An 18,118-nucleotide genomic window follows, 5' to 3' on the forward strand; every position below is an offset into this window, starting at 1 on the left:
TGTACCAGGCCTTGCCAAATTCTACTCTGGCAGTGCTGGTGTAGCTAGCTCAGGCTTAACCAAAATAGGGTGCTATTAGTAATGCTGAAGGGGCCTCTCTGAATAAAACCAGTGGGATTAGGAAGCAACAATCCTAAAATGTCCAGAGGTCCACTTATCTATTATATGTTGTAATTTTCCATATTGGCTAGGACCCGAGAGAATGGGAAATAGGCTGGTGTAAAATATCACAAAAGAGACTTTACAGGAAAATCATTCTCTTAAGAAGGCAGTATGGAGAACTTCCAAATCTCATTATATGAAAAATACAGTTTTTCACATTGCTTACATTCGGATGAATGCTAAATACAAACATTTAGAGACATTAGGAAAATCATGGCCTGAAATTCTACTGATAAAAAGAAATTCTAATAAAAAGCTGGTTACAGTGGAGGGGAAAATCTGTTCGCATAAAGCCCTGAGTTGCTGAAGGACAGTTTTCGCTTTCTCCACCTGATTTATAAAAACTATGTGAAGAAAAGGTTGATAGTGACAAGGAAATCCAAACGGCGCATAGAGTTAATCATGCAGGGGAAAAAAATAGGTACTTTTAATGGTGCTGACAAGTCAAAATTCACAAATACTGTAAAGATTATTTGACAAGTGAAAAAAATGACTTGAGGAAGGGTGCCTCACACCTTTCAATAATTATAGAGAAATAAACATGTCCAATATAGGTATGCTTTATACTGTAATTTTAGGAAAACAAGCAAGCTTATCTAAAGAAAGTTCCAGGACAATACTTGCAGAAAATACCTATTTCATTCACATTAAATAACCCCCCAAAAGTCCATAGGACTCAAACCATGATCCTTGTTTATTAAGAAAAGATTTTATTTAGGTTGCTAGGCTTACTGAGGCACAGAAATGTGTAATGTATAGTAAGTTTTCCAGAAACAAAGAACAAAACATTTCAGATTTCAAAAAATTGATGTCTGCTTATCCAACACAGGTGTCTGCTATGGTAATGTAAACAGCTGTGAATCTACAACAACAAAAATGCATTACCCTAATTTCTGAACTGCAGGTCTTGTCGATGCTGACCCTGCTCTCCAGGAAAACCACACACTCCTCATCAGCTAGAGCTGGCAGACATTGTGGTAATGATCGTGAGCAAAGAAATTACACTATATGTTTCCTGAAGTACCAAAGATATATTAGTCACCTTTAATTTTGTAAAGTCACCTCTTATTTCCAAACAATGGGGAAAAGAAAACAAGGTAGAAATGTTTGTTCTATTTTCTTTATAAATCTATTAATCCTGGTTTACCCCTCAGAGTATTTATTCACTTTTCCATGATAACATGCCAAAGTAATATGACTTTTTTTTTAATATGTGAAGTTGTGAGTCACCAGTACTGCCTTGGCTGATTTGGAGCTACTTTTGCCACCACAGCAAGTAAAATAATTTATACCTTAAATCAAATGAAAAGGACCATCAAAGCTCCCTATCATTTTTTTTCACCACCCGTCATCTGTGACGGCGACAGTGGCAAAACTTTACTATACCCTTCAGTGAAACAACAGCAACTGCTAATGTTTACTGACCTTCATTTCAAGTCAGTCTCATACAAGATCTGTGTTACAACACTTCCATTTATACAAAATTTACAGCTCTACTCAGATCTGCCGGATCCACAGGATAGAAACCAAAGGTTACAGGGAGTGATTCCACTCCAAAGTAAACCTCTCACTCCCGGAATGACCTGAAGATGACCCTGTTCTTCAAGAAAACGCTATCACACATCAAACTTACTCCACACCCTGCTCTACAAAGTCCTACCCCACCCCCAGCACGCATGCACTTTGAAAAAGCTACTCATGTTACTTTTAGGCATTTTTGTGATTAAGAGTTTTTAATGGTTTTAGTCATTTCCCTTAGGTATACTTTTTAAATCTGTGCCTCCCCAAGATGAAGTTATGTTCCTTGAAGTAATATTGAAGATACTTGAAAACTAGACAGCAAAAATTAACTCAAGTCACCTTTTTAAATAGGTTTTGAAAATACTTTCTTTAAAGGGTGAGACAATTAACAAAGCAAGATGAATTTCACATATAGACTTAATTTTAGAAAAGATTTGTCCACTTTTTGTCAGAGCATACAGATATGTTTCAGGAATTTCGTCCCAATGAATGAATATTCCTGTTACTATGTTTTGAAACATTTCTATCATACCTTAAATAATTTACCCACTTAAAAAAATATTTTTATTTTTTATTTTGGAGAGAGGGGAAGGGAAAGAGAAAGAGAGGACAAGAAACATCGATGTGAGGGAGAAATGCTGATTGGTTGCCTTCAGTGTGTGCCCAGCACACAGAACATGCAACCCAGGCCTGTGCCCCGACCAGAAATTCCACCCATGACCTTTTGGTTTGCGGGATGATGCCCAACGAACTGAACCACACTGGCAGGGGCAATTTACCCACTTAAAAATTCTTGCTTCTCTATGAAGACAATTTTAACAAAATGAATCTAAAAGAAAAACGGTAAAAGTTTAACATTCACGAACACTACAAGCTTTTTTGTTAAGACACTGAAGAATGCAATATGTTCATCCCGCACTCTTCATCCTAAAATACTGACTTTCTGATTCTAGCATAATATAATTTTAGTAACTCATCAAGACAGAACACATAAAATTGGCATATTTTTGATACGCACACAAATTGAGACAGCATCTTTCCCAACTGTGCAGCAGAAAATGAAATGCATCTGGTGTGACAATATGGCCCAGCACGTGAACAAGAATCAGTGGGATGTCTTTCTTGTTTTTTTCAGAGCAAATTATTTTAAATAGTGCACATTACTTAATGTGCAAGACATTCTCAAGTGTGTTATTGTGTTTCGAAGGTATATTTGGCTAAAAAAAAAACATCATTTCAGAGGGCTAGCAGGGGCAGGGGAGGTAGTTTGTTCAGTTTTAATCACCATTCATCGTGACTTCCTAATCTCTTTCCCCAGCAACCCAATTTGATTTTTGGCTTTTGCTTAACATCTCTACCCAGTGTCAGAGCATGTGCACATATGTTGTTGGGGCCTCATGATGGGCTGGGGGATGGAGATGTGGGGAGTGTTTGGGAGAAGGTGGCTGGTGCCAGGATCACCCAGAGAACACAAGAAAAATTGAGCAATTTGACTTGTTTTTTTGCAACGAATTTTCTTTCTTCCTTGAAACAAAGTCCTTTTTATCTGGGCAATCTGGAGATGAATTTAATGCTTTTATTGTATTTTCTTTCACGTGTTCCCATCTGTCCCTGTGAACTGTGAATAAAAGTGAAATCTACATGTGCTACACACTCTATCCCCATGCCCAAGCATTTCTGCAGATGAGGTGTTGGGAGAGCCAGGAAAGACCTCTGAGATATGTAGGGTACTTGGAAGGGTGCTGCAGAGGTAAGCTTATTCCTGGACACCTTACCGAGCTCTCCAACTCCATTTCCTCCTCTTCCCCATTTGGAGAGGTACATGGGCTCTTTTGAGTAAGGGCAAAGAAACATTTAGAGAGGACTGAGGAATCTTCTCTTCTGAATTGGTGAGAAAGTTCTACAGAAACTTGGATTTCCAGCTCATAGCAGAGAAAACTGTTTCTTAGGGAACAAGGCTCCATTAGCAGGAGATGTTGGGAAGCAACCATGGTGCCTCATCCTGGGACTGTGTCCAGCACAGGACAAGCCCCTCAGGGTTTACTGTTCTGCCTACACCCCACCCATCTTTCACTTATTCTTGGAGAGATATTTTAGCTTTTTATTCCTCCTATGTCTTCACTGAAATGCTAGTTCTTTATAATGAAAAGCTTCTTTAAAACTATAGATGGAATGATTAATTATATCATTTGTAAATGTGATATAATAGATATACAACAATCAATCACAGAGAACAAAAACCAGATTAATGTAGCTAATCCATCATAGAACTGATTCTAGGGATGGAGAAGAAAGTAAGAAAGTCCAGAATGTACGTAAACTTGCAAGTATTAGTCAGTAAGACTGACAGGAGTCATCTGAGAAACATAGTAAGTTCTAAAAGTTGTCATGGAAAAAGATGCTAGAGAAGGACTTAACTACAAACCCCCTGGCATTTATTAACCATGTGACCCTGAAAAGGTTATTTTAATTCTTTGGGCATTGGTTTCCCAATCCATAACAATGGCACCAAGAATTTCTGTCAGGTAGGTTTGCTCTGAGGATTAAAGCCTGCAAGGCTCAAAGTGCCCAGTATACAGTGAAGGTATACAAAATAATGTTATTTTGGTGTCTTGTCCAAAATTGATTTAGGTCCTTTCAATACAAAATTCATATTTACACAGCAACATTTTTAAATAAAAACTGATGGTGTCTGAAAGCTTTTTAGTAAAAAATAAACATAAAGATCAATTCAGAATTCTCTGCTTTTGCTTTGAAAATGTTTTGCTTCAGTGAACTGCAAAGTAATTTAGTAAGTTAACATTTGCAGTAATATATCTACCCTCCAAAATAATCTATTATTTATTTTTATTATTCTTTATTGCAAAAGTCCATAAAAAGAAATGTAAACAGTACCCCACTCTAAAATTCTTATAATTAGGATTATGTATACACTCAAAAAATACACTTTAAATACGTAGTATTCATCTATACTGAATTTAAAACATCCTTTTTAAATGACTTTTTACTTTACTTTTGGAACCAGAAACAGTCTATTAAATTCTCTTGCAAGGTGAAGGGAAAGGTAAGTTTATTTAGCCTTTTCTGTCAGTAATATCTCTACCTACTTTTCTGAGAAGAACTAAAACGACATCAGGCGGTTCCTCGAACATCAGTAACATCAGGTTGCTGCAATCAAATGTTTTTATTAAACAATAAAACACATATTCCGCTTTATTTTCTGAAACTATACTGACAAGCTATAAAAATTTTCAACTGAAAGCACATCTATTCTCATACCTTATTCTTCAAAACATGGCCTACGTTTATTGCAGCGCTAATCTAAATAAAGCCTGAATGTATATGTCATTAATCTAAAAATAACTCAGAGTAAAAATAATGAGTTTAAATAAAGTAAGATATATTGAAAGGAAAGAGTTCCGTAGGTCCCTGGCAGAACGGAACTTTGAAAATATTTGCTAACACTAACTCGAGCTGATAAACGTTTACAAGAGGCGAGCCTCCCTCTACAACATCCAGGGAGTAGAAGCAGCCGCTCGGTGGAGCGCCTTCGGGACCCTACGGGTACATTTTTACCTGATTCTTGTCTGACCAAACGTGCGCGATCAGAGGCAACATCATGTAGAAAGCAGCACAGATGAAGCGCAAACGCTTCGGATGACTATTAAATCTTAGAAAAGGCCATAGGAACACATTTGACTAACTCAGATGACACGTTCAAGCTGCGCGCTTGTTGGGCGCAAATCCCCTTGCTGCGGGAAGTTTGAAGAGCGCGTGGGTAAATCCGCAGACTTCTGCTTCAAGGCTTTCCCCCCAAGCGATTGCCTCGGGTTTACCACTAAGTAAGTCACCTCTCCGCATTTCTATTCCTTCCTGTAAACCATTTTTTCAAATGCTAGCCTCTCCACAACACCAACATACAGCGTTGTAATCTTTTTACGCTGTTGGGTTTGTTTTTCTTTGGAAAAGGTTGAAGCATAGTAAAGAGTCCTAGGTCACCTCCAAAAACTACCCTAAATTATATCTAACTTCATTCCTCTCCTATGTGGCTACCATGAATACTTCCAGTTTCACTGGCAACTCATAAAGCTATTTATGTCAACAGTCAAGTCAGGGTACAAGTCTTATCTTTACTAAGCAGGAGCTGGATGTTTTTTTCTTTCCACCGTTTGATTCACTCGGTGGCACCCTCTCCCCGCACACCGCCCCAGCCCGCGCCGGCTCCCCCTACCCAGGCACCGCTTCCAGTTTGTCCAAAGCTGGGGGCGTGGCCCCGGGCACCAGAAACTCACCTGGCTGCCACCCGGTTCCCCGTCCTTCTCCTGCACTCGCTTCTCCGGGCTCTGCGCTGCCTCTGCAGGAGGCGGAGGCGGCTCCAGAAACTGCTCCAGGTTGGTGGTGCCCGGCAGGGAGGAACTCTTCTGATGGCATAAGAGTGCCGCGGTGCCCCGACGCCGTGCACCCTCATCTCGGGCACGATCGCCCCTCGGGGGTGGCTGGGGAGATGAGGACAGAGAAGATGAAGCGGAGGACGACGAGGGAGCTGAGTCTGGGGAGCGTCCGCCAGGAGGCGTCCCTCCGCCTGCTCCAGCCGCAGCGGGCCCCTTTCCCGCGGGGAGCAAATGCTCACGGATCCGGCGGCGCAGCGTGGAACCCTGCTCCGCTTTGCCGGGACCGCCCGGCTCAAGAGCCTCTGTCGAGGAGCAGCACAGGTTGGGCTGGGAGGAGGAGAAGACGCGGTCCAGCACTTGCTTCCGTTTCTTGAAGCCAATCCATCTACTGCCAGTGCCCCCAACGCCGGCCAGTGCTTCCCGCCTGCCTCCTGGGGGCGGCGGGGAGGGTGACGGGGTGGCCGCAGGGCGTCGCTCCTGGCCCCCGGCACGCCCGCTGCTGCCACTGCCCTTACTCTTGACCACCCCCAGCTGCAAGTTCTTCCAGAGCCGGGCCTGGAAAGAGGAGGACGCTGCCGGCTCCGGCGAGCCCGCGGCGGCTGCCCGGGGCTCCATCCTCCACCCCCTGCTCCTCCTCTTCTCTCCTCCTCCTCCTCCTCCTCCCTCACCGCCCTCCCTGGCTGCGCCCCCTCCCGGAGCCCCGCGGCGGCGGCGGCGGCGGGGGGCGCAGCAGCAGAGGCAGGGAGTGCCCGGCGGCTTCAGGCCAGCCCCGGGCACGGGCGCTCCTGCCGCGGTTCTCCGGCCGCGGGACGCCGGCGCCGCCTCTCCTTCCCGCGCCCGCCGGTGTGGGCTGGCGCTGGCGCTGAATTCCTGCAGCCGAGCCTGCAAAGTTTCTAGCTTCGACCTCCACGGCTCCAGTCCACCGGAGTCCCCCGGGCCGCGCCCTGCCTCCCTCTCCTCGCTGGTTCCGGGCTCAGAAGCTACGCTCACCCGGGCGCACGCGTCCAGCTGCACCAAGGTCCGCACCTGTCAGCGGCCGGGGAGGCTGCCTCTAAACTGGACGCACTCGCGGCTCACACAACTGGGAAGGTCGAGCTGAAGACACCCCCGACCAGCAGCCCCGCAGAAGCTCCCCTGGACCATCCTCCAGCTCCGGGGTGGGAGGACAGGCGGACCAGAGCCGGGTGGAGCTGGGTAGGGATCGGAGCCAGCTCGCTTCCTAGAATCCGGCCACAGTTCCCCAGGCAGCTCGCTCGGGCCGCCACTAGACACGCCCGCCAGCGATCGCCTGGGTCTGATGAAGTGACTGGAGCGGAGATCACGCGCCTTCGGTGGTGGGTCCTGTGGGACGTCCTCACGGAGAAATGAACCCGATTCAGTTCTGGGACTGAACACCGCTGCCCCCTCCCCGTAGCGCGCCCCGAGTCCAAAACGAGAGTTCTGTATTGACTTCATCTCAGTCCAGCTCGCCCCTCTCTTTATTTATTTATGTATGGACCGGTAGTTTCTCTTACAGTCAGGGTCTAGAGATTTCCGAATTCTGGCTACAGGGCCAACCCTAAAGTTGCGGGAGTTTACAGTAGACGGGGATGTGGAGGATGCGCACTGCCTCTGACCCCATTCCAAAGGAAGAGAATCTTGCTCTTTTCACTCAGTTGCATTTTTCTGTGGTTACTTCATTTACTTCATTGCAAATGGAAAAGGCTTTTTAGTTCATTCAGACGTTGCTTCTCCCCAGATCTACTCATCCCAGGGTCTTCTGATTCTAAGAGAGCCTCTTCCCTCTTCCACTGCCTTTGCACCCCTAAAGGTGGAAAACATGGAAGAGGTCCCTGAGCTTTTTAGCACCACGCTGATTCCAATGTCATTTAGCTAGCAGCATGCCATCGACGTTTTACCAAACTGTCTAAGCCTTTAATTTGTCTGTTTTTCTTACCTTTAAATAACGAATACTTAAATATTTATTGAGAGCACCTACTATGCAGGCACCACCAATAGGCTACGGGGATGCAGCTGCTGAACAAAGGAAAGAGGGCCCTTCCCCTCCTGGAGCTCATACCCCAGGGGGAGAGTCAGAACAGACACAGTTTCTGGTACTTAACAGTCCCAAGGAGACAGTAAAACAGGCTACCGCAACAGTGTCTGTGGAGGTTGGGTTGCCAGATAAATTGCAGGATGCCCAATTAAATTCAAATTTCAAATAAGGAATGAATAATTTGATAGCTATGTATGCCCCAAATATTGCATGAGACATACTAAAGTGCTATTTGTTGTCTATCTAAAATTCAAATTTAATTTAGTGGTTTGTATGTTTATTTGCTTAACCTAGCAACCCAAAAGAGTTTGAGAGGTTTTGATTTTTTGGTTTGTTTATTTTTTACATTGTGTATGCAGGGAGGGTCTCCCTGAGGACTCAGCTCAGTGCCTGAGGCTTTTTTGACCACAAAAATTACCTGAATATAGAGCTACTCTAATAGCCCAAAAGGAAACTGCAATACCTAGGAGTGTTCTTCTCTATAACATATTTTGGAAAGTAACATAACTAGAAAAAATATTTTGTTACTAGTTTTTCTAGAACATGGTAAGCAAAGTATGGAGAAGATAAGTAGAGAAATGTAGGATTACTGTAGAGAATTTAGAAGAAATGACCCCTGTTTCTCCAGAATTCTTCATAAATATTTAAGTTTATAATATTTATATGATATGGACCCATGGATCCATAAAGAAAACTCTACACAATTCAACCTTAAAGTCATATAGTCTCATAATGATGTATTTCGTTGACTTTCATATCTTAATGTTTTCATTTTTCTCTTTACCTAATTTTGTCTTGAATGTACTATCTCTCAGATACTATCTCAGAGATTTCGGGGTCTGAAATCTATGATCCCAAATCACAATTATTTATGCATGTGAGTTCATTTATACAACTTGAAAGAGCATACATAACTTTTTCTGAACATCTGAAGTGGATTATAAAATGTGAGGCTGCCCTATAAATTGTACATTATATAAAGTTGTATTGGATGTGGTCTCTGTCATCAAATGTCTTGGTATATTTAAGAGAAGATACTTATTTTTAAAATATTTTATTTATTTACTTTTGGAGAGAGGGAAAGGGAGAAAGAGTGGGAGAGAAACATTGATGTGTGTGGGGGTCCAGGCCAGGAACACAGCCACATGCCCTGACCATGAATCAAACTGGTGACCTTTTGGTTTGTGGGACCATGCCCAACCTACTGAACCACACCAGTCAGGGCAAGAGAGGATATTTATTAAAAGCTCTACAATACAAGGGAAAAGTGAATGGTACAAATCACTTTTGATCACTGAGGGAATACAGAGGAGTGAAGAATCACTTCTGGCTTAACTAATAAAAGGTTTCTTGCTGGAGGCATCACCCAAGTTAACCTCTATTGCAGGTGATGGGGTACAATAAGAAGATAGATGGCCACCTGCAAAAGAAAGCAAAATTCATGGCCCATAGCAAGACTTCAGTGAAGTGTTACCTATTCGTTTTATTGCAATTTACTATCCATCTTAAATATTGACAGAACAGCCCTGCCCAGGTGGCTCCATTGGTTGCAAAATCATCCATGCACCAAAAAGTTGCAGGTTTGATTCCCAGTCAGGGCACATACCTGGATCGTGGGTTTGATCCATGGCCAGGGCACGTGTGGGAAGCAGCCAATACATGTTTCTTTCTCGCATCAATGTTTCTCTCTGTCTCTCTCCCTCCCTCCTTCTGTTCCTCTCTCTCAAATCATTTTTTTAAGTGCAATGGACTGAGTGTCTGCATCTCTCCCAAACAAGTAAAAAATATATATATTACATATATAATATATAAAATATATAAATATATTAATAAATATATTATATTTATATATTTAATAAATATATAATATATATTAATATAATATATAATATATATTATATATGTAATATATTGTGTATGTAATATATAGTGTATGTAATATATTTTATATATATAGAACACCTATTGACTGAATTAATATTAAATGTATATATATTTATAATATACATAATATATAATATAATATATATGAGGTTGGGGAGGTGATAGGTAATGTAATATCCAAGCAGAAACCTAAAGGAAATGGGGGAGGAAACAAAGTAGTCAATCTAAAGAAAACTTTTCTCAAGAAGAAAGAATATTGAATGCAGATAGGCTGAGTCAGGAACTTGCTCAGCTTGACAAATGGCAAAGAAGACAGCATCTGGAACAGAGAAAAAGGGGCTGGGGAGAGAAGATATGGCAGAGATAGCTAAGGGACAGATAGATCACTTAGGACTCTGCAGGCAACAGTGAGAATTTTGGACTTGGGTGGGATGGGAAGCCACTGGAGGGCTTTGAGTTTCTTCATAATTCAACTCAAATTTTTAGGGATTCATTCTGGCCTCTATGTTGACGATAAAGTAGAGGGAAGGAATAGGTGGGAACATAGTTTAGAGAGGAGCTATCAGTACAAGTGAGGAACATGATGCCTTTGAGTGAGGTAGTAGGTGGAGGTGGTAAAAGTGGTTAAATTCTAGATATAGTGTTTTGAAGACAGAAATGACAGGACATGCCATGGTTAGGACATGCGGTACTCAAGCATGACGCTAAATGGTTTGCATCATTGGACACATGTTATTTTCATAGAGATCTCATTTTATAGATCTTGCAAATCACTTCTTGAGTAACTAGCAGATCCCAGATCTACAGGATTCCAATTTCTTAATTTTAAAATTCATAAGTAAATAGAATGGAATAATCAAAAGCGTCCTCAAAAGACACACTGACCCATGTCCTTGCCTTGGGTAAGCAACAAGATGCCTTAGACAGAATCGCAACTTCCCCTTGAAGAGAAGAAGGCTGTGCATGCAAGCACAAAAACAGAATCTCTGGGACTATCTGTGTTAAAGTGCCAACTACCTGGCACTTCCGGCGCTCTCTTGTAAGTGGAGATCTGGCTGCCACACCAGCTCCCACTACTGGGCCAGGTATCTTCAGGCCCTCATTTCCTCTCAGTCTCTGAAATGGGGATAGTAATATCAATTGGCCTGACCCACCTCACAAGGTCCCAACTGAAAGTCAAACATAGGCAGCATTCTTGATGATGAGTTAAGCTTGTCCTCAAGTGAGATATTATCATCACTTTGTTATCAAAAACAAGAAAGTACTACCAGACCGAGTTGTAATACCACATGTGGAAAAACCCTGCCTGTGTGGAGAGGATTTTGAACTTTTTGAAACCGGGAACCCAGACAACACTTCCATGTGTTGAGATGCCTGCCAACATACTGTCAACTCAACAGAATAAATTCTTCAGGTGTAAACTAGGTTTTGCCTTTTTCTTCCTTGAAAGTTTTCTCATCAGTTCTCAAATGCCATTTAACGTCTAAGTAAATTCAAAGGAGTTATTTCTGTTTATTCGTTTAATCTAAGCCACTTCCTATTTTCTTCTTAACCAGACTGGAACACAATATAGGAATTCTAGACCAAGAAATACGCTGGCATTTCCAAGTCAAAAGGGGATAGGAGTGTCCGGGTAGCTTAAATTGGAGCAAAGTGGGATTTGAAGCTGTAGTTACACTAATTTTTTTTAATTGTCTGTATAAAAGAAGAGAAGAAACAATTTACTGGAGGTTTGGAGAGAGCAGAAATTGCCCCATGCCCATCCCTCACGTCGATTCTCAGCTGCACAAAGACAGAAGACATGGGAGGTGGCCTGGAGTTGCCCCAAGGCAGACCTTGGGGCCTCAGTTTTTCATTAGTAACATGAAAAAATAGAAATAGTTTCCCTCTAAGGTCCCTTTCTGCTTTAAAATTATGCAAGCTTCTGAAACAGTTCTCCAAGGTAGGATATAGTTCATCTTTTCATTCCTGGTTTGATTCCCCACTGTCAGTGGTACATACAAAGGTAGGTACTGCTGGATGGGCATGTAAATAACCCCCTTTGAATGTACATACCATGTCACAGAAGCTATTAGAGCCATAAACTCTGTTGTGCAGGCATCTGATCTCTCCACCTGAGAGCTTTTTTCCAAACCACACTCCCCAATCCAAATGCCTGGAGCAGCTCTCAACCAATGAGTTCTGGCAATAGATATATTCTTAACTCGCTGATGCCCTGAGAGGGCACTCAGGTGGAATAACTCAGGCAGGGACTTGCTATTTTCCAGTGCTAGTGCCCTTGATGTTAATTGGCTTGACAACACACTCTTTCTCAGCTTCCTTTCCTTCCAGTCCCATGTATCCCCTTCCCCTAAGGCTGGGCCCTGCACCTCACAAACATACTGCTTGCATGTGAATTCTATCACTAAGCCAGCTTCTGAGAAAACTCAAGCTAAGGCACATTTTAATGTCTAGCTAATGAGGTTCCCAACTTGACCATTCAATAAGAAAGAGTAATGTTCTCCAGCAAGATTCCTTTGGGTTATACAACCCCTTTATATGGGAAAATAAAGACAATTTATCCTAGAGCCCACAATCTATCATCCCTTGAAAGAGAGACACCTTAAGAACAAGAGTATTCACCTATGATTTACCTTCTTGATATAGTCCACTGACCTCCTAGAGCAGAGAACAGGTGGACACCCAGCACCCATTACAGCCTGGAAAAGTAGTATCAACTGATTGTGGTCATTCTACCCCTTTGACAGACCTATAACCAATCACAGACACTAGAAAGGCACATTACTTGGGACTGAATTCAACTACAATGAACACAAACCTTACACATGTTCTAGGAGTCTGAAGGTCATCACCTAGACCTAGTATGACATTTCTTCTATCTTATTGCTCCACTATGCATGCCTACCATTCCCAAAGTCACCATATGCTCCAAGATCATCAGTGGAACTCCAGCCATTTATAGGAAACTTCCAGCCAACCAGCAGACAGGAGGAAAGGGTGGAAGAGATCATGTCCCTGCCTTTAAAGTTACTTCCCAACTGGGAAGAACTGAGTTCTTACATTCCAGAGGTTAGAACTCAGGCACATGACCATGCCTAGTCATAAAAATCTTTATTCAGGGCAGTCAGTGTCCAGCTAAAAATCTGGGTGTTGCTACTGAGGAAGAAGGGGAAGGTGGGTGTAAGGGAACAACAAGGAGACTCTGGCACAGACCAGTATTCGTGCGATGGGCTTCTTCACTCATAAAGGAAAAGCACAAAAGCAAGGATCTCTTTTCTTAATCTACATGTTTTGGTGTTTGGTGCAATGCACAGAACTGCTGCAGCCTTCTCACTCATTACAAGTCTGAGGATGAATTGAACACTAAAGTTGGCAGAAAAGAGAAGTGGAAAAAAACCCAGTTCTTAATGATGTCATTGTGCTACAGAATCAATCAACCTAAGGCCTTCCTTAACTCTGGTCCTACTATTATGTAGTTATCTATTAACTATTAATTAGAAAATGAATTTATCTAGTTTTTTATCTAGTTTTTAGATAAATAAATTTATCTAGTTAATTTATCTAGGGGTTTTTTTTTTTGCCATTTTTAGCATTTTATTAGTCCTTTTTTTGTTGTCAAAGAAATTACCACAAATTTAACTGCTTAAAACAACACCCATTTATTAACTCGGTGTCTGTGAGTCAGAAGTCTGGACACAGTGTGACTTTACCGGTTCCCATGTCCCAGGACAAAATCAAAGAGCTGTGCTCCTTCCCAGAGGCTCTGCAGAAGAAGAATCTGCTTCTAAGGTCACTCAGGTTGTTGGCCAGATTAATTTCTGTGCTCTTGCGGGACTGAGATCCCTGTCCCCTTACTAGGGAGTCACACTTCGCCTCTAGAGGCTGCCTGCATTCCTTGGCTTATGGCCAACTCTTTCTCATCTTCGAAGCCAACAAAGGCAGATTGAGTTCTTCTCACGCTTCAGGTTTCCCAGGCCTTCCTCTCTGCCTCATCTCTCTTACTGATTCATCTGCCTTCTCCTGACTTTAAGGGCCCATGTAATCACATTGGGCCCACCTGGATAACCTGGATAACCCAGCAAGGTCAGTTGATTACTAAACATAACCACACCTACAATGTCCCTTCACACCTGTAACTATATTAGTATTTGATTGAATAACTAAGGGATAGGAGTCTTGGGGGGCACATCTTTAGAATTCTGCTTACCACAAGTTTCCTATAGCCCAAAGCATCCTGGTTGACACGTCCCTTTTGTAGACCAGAAGAAAGGATACATCTCCCCCAACCTGCCTCATTCACAGTGTTAAACCCAGAGGAACTGGTCAGTGCTGCAAAGTAACAGAGTGAAAACAGGCCAATGTTCATTAATGATAAGAACATTGAGAGACTGGCTAAACAGGGCAGCCTCTTTGCTGTGTTATTTTGAATTTGGCCATTTTGCTCATTACAATCATACTGCTCCTCACTTTTCTCCTAACATGATGCTTTCCAGGTGGCGATCAGTTTGGGGGTTATTTCAAATCCAATCCCCTAATTCACACATTTTTCTCTGAGTGAGAAAAAATGGTTATTTAGGAAATATACATTATTGATTTCAAACCAGTGCCTGAAACTTTAGCTGCTTTTCTGGCAAGCTCTGTTTTTTAAATGCCTGCCTAGAAAATACACAAGCAAGAACTAGTTAGAAGTAACTTGCAGTTTTATTCTGAGATGAACCTCTTTCAGAATTCCATGGGAAAAATAGAAAATGGAAGGAAAGATGAAGTAGCTAAATGTGTATTAGCATCCTTGGAAAAATAAAATCCAGTACATCTTTCTGAAGAAAATTACCTTCAGTGAAACCACAGTGGCTGAAGCAGCTTTTCAGACCCTGATTTCAAGCCTATAAATCCACCCCACGAGTTTGTCTTAATCTTGACTTCTGCCATCATCCACATGTAAACCTCTAAATTCTAGCCATTTAATTGTATAGATAGTTCAGGAATTGTAGTCTCCCTGTGCTAGAATACCTAAGAAACCAAGATATAAGGGAACTTGGCCCAGATCTCATATAAAGTCAGTGGTGGGACCAATGAGGTAATTCCAAGCAGTAACATCTTTTAGGGGGCCTGAGGTCTGCGCCATCCTTATTCCCTATTATGCCCAGAGTTAGCAAATGTATTTCTCACTCAACTCCACCATTCAGCAGATTGGATGTAAGCACAATTTAACCACCCCAAGATCAAGTATCATTCGTCTCTGTCAGGATGCATCTGACAATAGCCTGAACTAAAGACAGCTGGCCCAACATTGAACAGCTTTGGCTGGGGCTGGACAGCAACACCTAGGAGCTCTGCACGTTACCTCCAGCATTGGGTTAAAAACTAAGCTGAGGTTCAAAAATGTCTGCTGCAAATAAACACAGTGTCACTCAACATTTATAGGGGCTCTCATCTTTATATAGGACCTCCAGGCATTGAAGAGAATGGATACAAGGCGAGAGGACCAGGGACCTGTAGAGGCAGTTTTGCTTCACAAATAGTGTGTTGGTATCAAGAATCAGTGCTGCCTATTTTTGTGCAGATGTGCAGGAAAATATAGCTCCTTTATGTTTTATGTAACTAATCTGGTTTCCCTCAAAGTAATGTCAGTCAGTCAGAGGTTAATGAACAGAAAAATAATGATTTTTTAAACAATCATCAAGATTTAATTATTTAAACAATCCCTTTATAAAACGCCTGCAAGTCTTCTTGGGACATGCTCATCCCTCAGATGGCCTTCTCTGCCCTTGTTACTCTTCCTGAGAAGGCATGGGTGAATGGGAAGAGGACACCATTCTTACGTCTTCATGAAAGTTGAAACGTGTCAGGGTATGGGAGTGGTTCCATCTGCTACTTCCGCTCTGAGGAAGATGTCCCTTGTGACCTGGTTGCCTGCTAACATTCACAAGCTATTCACACAATCTGGTCTCCCCCACCCAAATCAGAGCCCAAAGAAGCTTCCAGATGGATTCAACCTCCTCTTGGCTGCCACTGGCAGAGTCCGTGACATCTATCTGCCATTTCCCTCATCTAGCCCAGTGGCTCTCAACTCAATACCCACAACACAAGGGCTGAGACAGGCTCAGAAAGGCTGATTCTTGGGGCCTCCTCCTGCCAGCCATAGAACACCACCTACTTTTTAAAGCAGCTGCATCCTAAATTGGTTTGACACAGCTCTGTCCATAGGGAGTAGATAGGTGGAATTCCTTCTCTTTAACCTCTGTCTCCCTATTCCTATCTGTATCCCTGTCCACAACCAAACCCCCATCCCTAACCCTATCCCCACCTCTATCTCTCTTGCCTTTTTTCCTTCCCCTTGGACAGTCCTAGGTAACTAGACAATGTCTATTCGTTACAGTTATAGCAGGAAATAGATGGCACATTCAAATAAAAAAACTTTTATGTAAATTTAATAAATTTAACTACCTTTAAATATATGACTCTCAGAATGTGGGCCAGGTACCTGAAATTATTTCAGACCAAAGATGTTTTCCAATAATTTTAAGATGTTGTGTGACTTTATTCTTAATCTTTCACAAGTGTACAGTGGAGTTTTTCAGTAGCTCCATAACATGTAATATTTACAACAAAGGGCATCATGAACAAAGTAAAAGTCAAAATAATGGGGGGATATTTGTGAAATACACAACAGAAAGAGATTAAAATGAAGAAATTATAAAGAACATCTCAATTGATAAGAAAAGAAAAAACAATAGAAAAATAAGCAAAGGACGTATACAAGAAATTCACAAAAGAAAAATATCTATAGCAATAAAGAAAAAACCCATATTTAAACTTCATTATGATATGTTTTAAAAAATTTATTACAGAGATTAGTAAGATGTCATCTTTGTTATGGGTATGGCAATGTGAATTTTTAAAGTCACTTTAAGAGATCAATGTGGCAATACCTATTTAAATGAACATAATATATGACTCTGGAAATTCTACTCCTAGGCAACTTCCCCACCCCGCACCTCCAGACTGCACATAGTCTAGGAGACATGTTTAAAGATTGTATTGTAGCATTGTTAGAAATAGCAATAAAGGTTAGTAATAGCCAAGAAAAAGGAGGGAAATTTGAATGCCCTTTAACATGATTATATAAATTGTAATTTATCCATAATACAAAATTCTGTGCAGTATACAAAAAGAAAGGAATAGATGACTACATTCACATAAGGTCACCAAAACATTGCTGATCACATACATACATACACAGGGCTTTTGGGATAAGTTTGGATTTGCTGTTATGGTCAGGCTCATATCTGGGAATTCCCAGCTTAAATACATAAGTAAGAGATGACACAATTGGTATTACATAATTCTGTCAGATATTGACTAACATGACTTTGGTTTCAAAATATTTTTTTCAAAATACTTATTTTATATATACTTTAACAATGTTTGTCTATAATACTGTGCAAATGATTTTAAAGCAACTATTTTGCACTGCTTTACTCAACTAAATTAAGTTTGGGTGTCTAAGCCACGGCCCACAAGCTACATGCAGCCCAGGATGGGTATGAATCTAGCCCAATGCAAAATTGTAAATTTACTTACATTTTTTGGTCATCAATTTTCACTAGTGTTTGTATATCTGATGTGTGGCCTGAGACAACTTTTCTTCTTCCAGTGTGGCCTAGAGACACCAAACAGTTGAACCTCCCCCTGCTAAAGAAAGATGAAATCAATAAGATAAGGGAGAAGAGAGAATAAATAATAATTATGTTGAACCTATTGAGAACTATAAAGAAATTGCTTTTCTACCAATGCAACTTTTAGGTGTAATGAACAGAAAAGCATTTCAGTTTGAGAATCACTTAGTCAACTCGAATTAGAGATAACTCAACTATTTCTACTGTAGTATACATAGTGAAGAAGAATTGCATTTTCATCGGCCAGGGCATTTTTTTAGTGTTTCTGGATTGTTTTTGCGATTTATTCTCTCTGGTAATAAACCGAATGACTAAGATTGAGAGACATGAGCAACTTTTAAGAAACTCCAATTTTTAGAATTCAATAAAAGGACCCAATAAATCAATTCAACAGACACATCCTAAGTACTCCAAAGTGCAGAGACTACCCTGAGTGCTAAGTAGAC

At 41.5% G+C, this 18,118-nt stretch overlaps 1 protein-coding gene across 15 annotated transcripts in view; it reads right to left on the reverse strand.

Moving 5' to 3' along the window:
• Window positions 1-17,662, reverse strand: part of MCTP1 (multiple C2 and transmembrane domain containing 1) — a 493,900-nt gene extending 476,238 nt beyond the window's left edge. For 14 of the 15 annotated variants that reach the window (XM_053663564.1, XM_053663565.1, XM_053663560.1 and 11 more), the window contains exon 1: window positions 5,976-6,728. In XM_053663564.1, coding sequence (XP_053519539.1) covers window positions 5,976-6,689 — 714 coding nt within the window. In that variant the 5' untranslated portion in view covers window positions 6,690-6,728. Of the gene's footprint in view, window positions 1-5,975; window positions 6,729-17,577 lie in introns of those variants that run through there. The other variant, XM_053663569.1, reaches the window with a different exon arrangement.
• Window positions 17,663-18,118: the final 456 nt, after the last annotated feature.

The sequence above is a fragment of the Artibeus jamaicensis genome, unplaced genomic scaffold, assembly GCF_021234435.1.
Source record: "Artibeus jamaicensis isolate MK-2021 breed Jamaican fruit bat unplaced genomic scaffold, CSHL_Jam_final contig_3214, whole genome shotgun sequence".
Classification (NCBI taxonomy): Eukaryota; Metazoa; Chordata; class Mammalia; order Chiroptera; family Phyllostomidae; genus Artibeus; species Artibeus jamaicensis.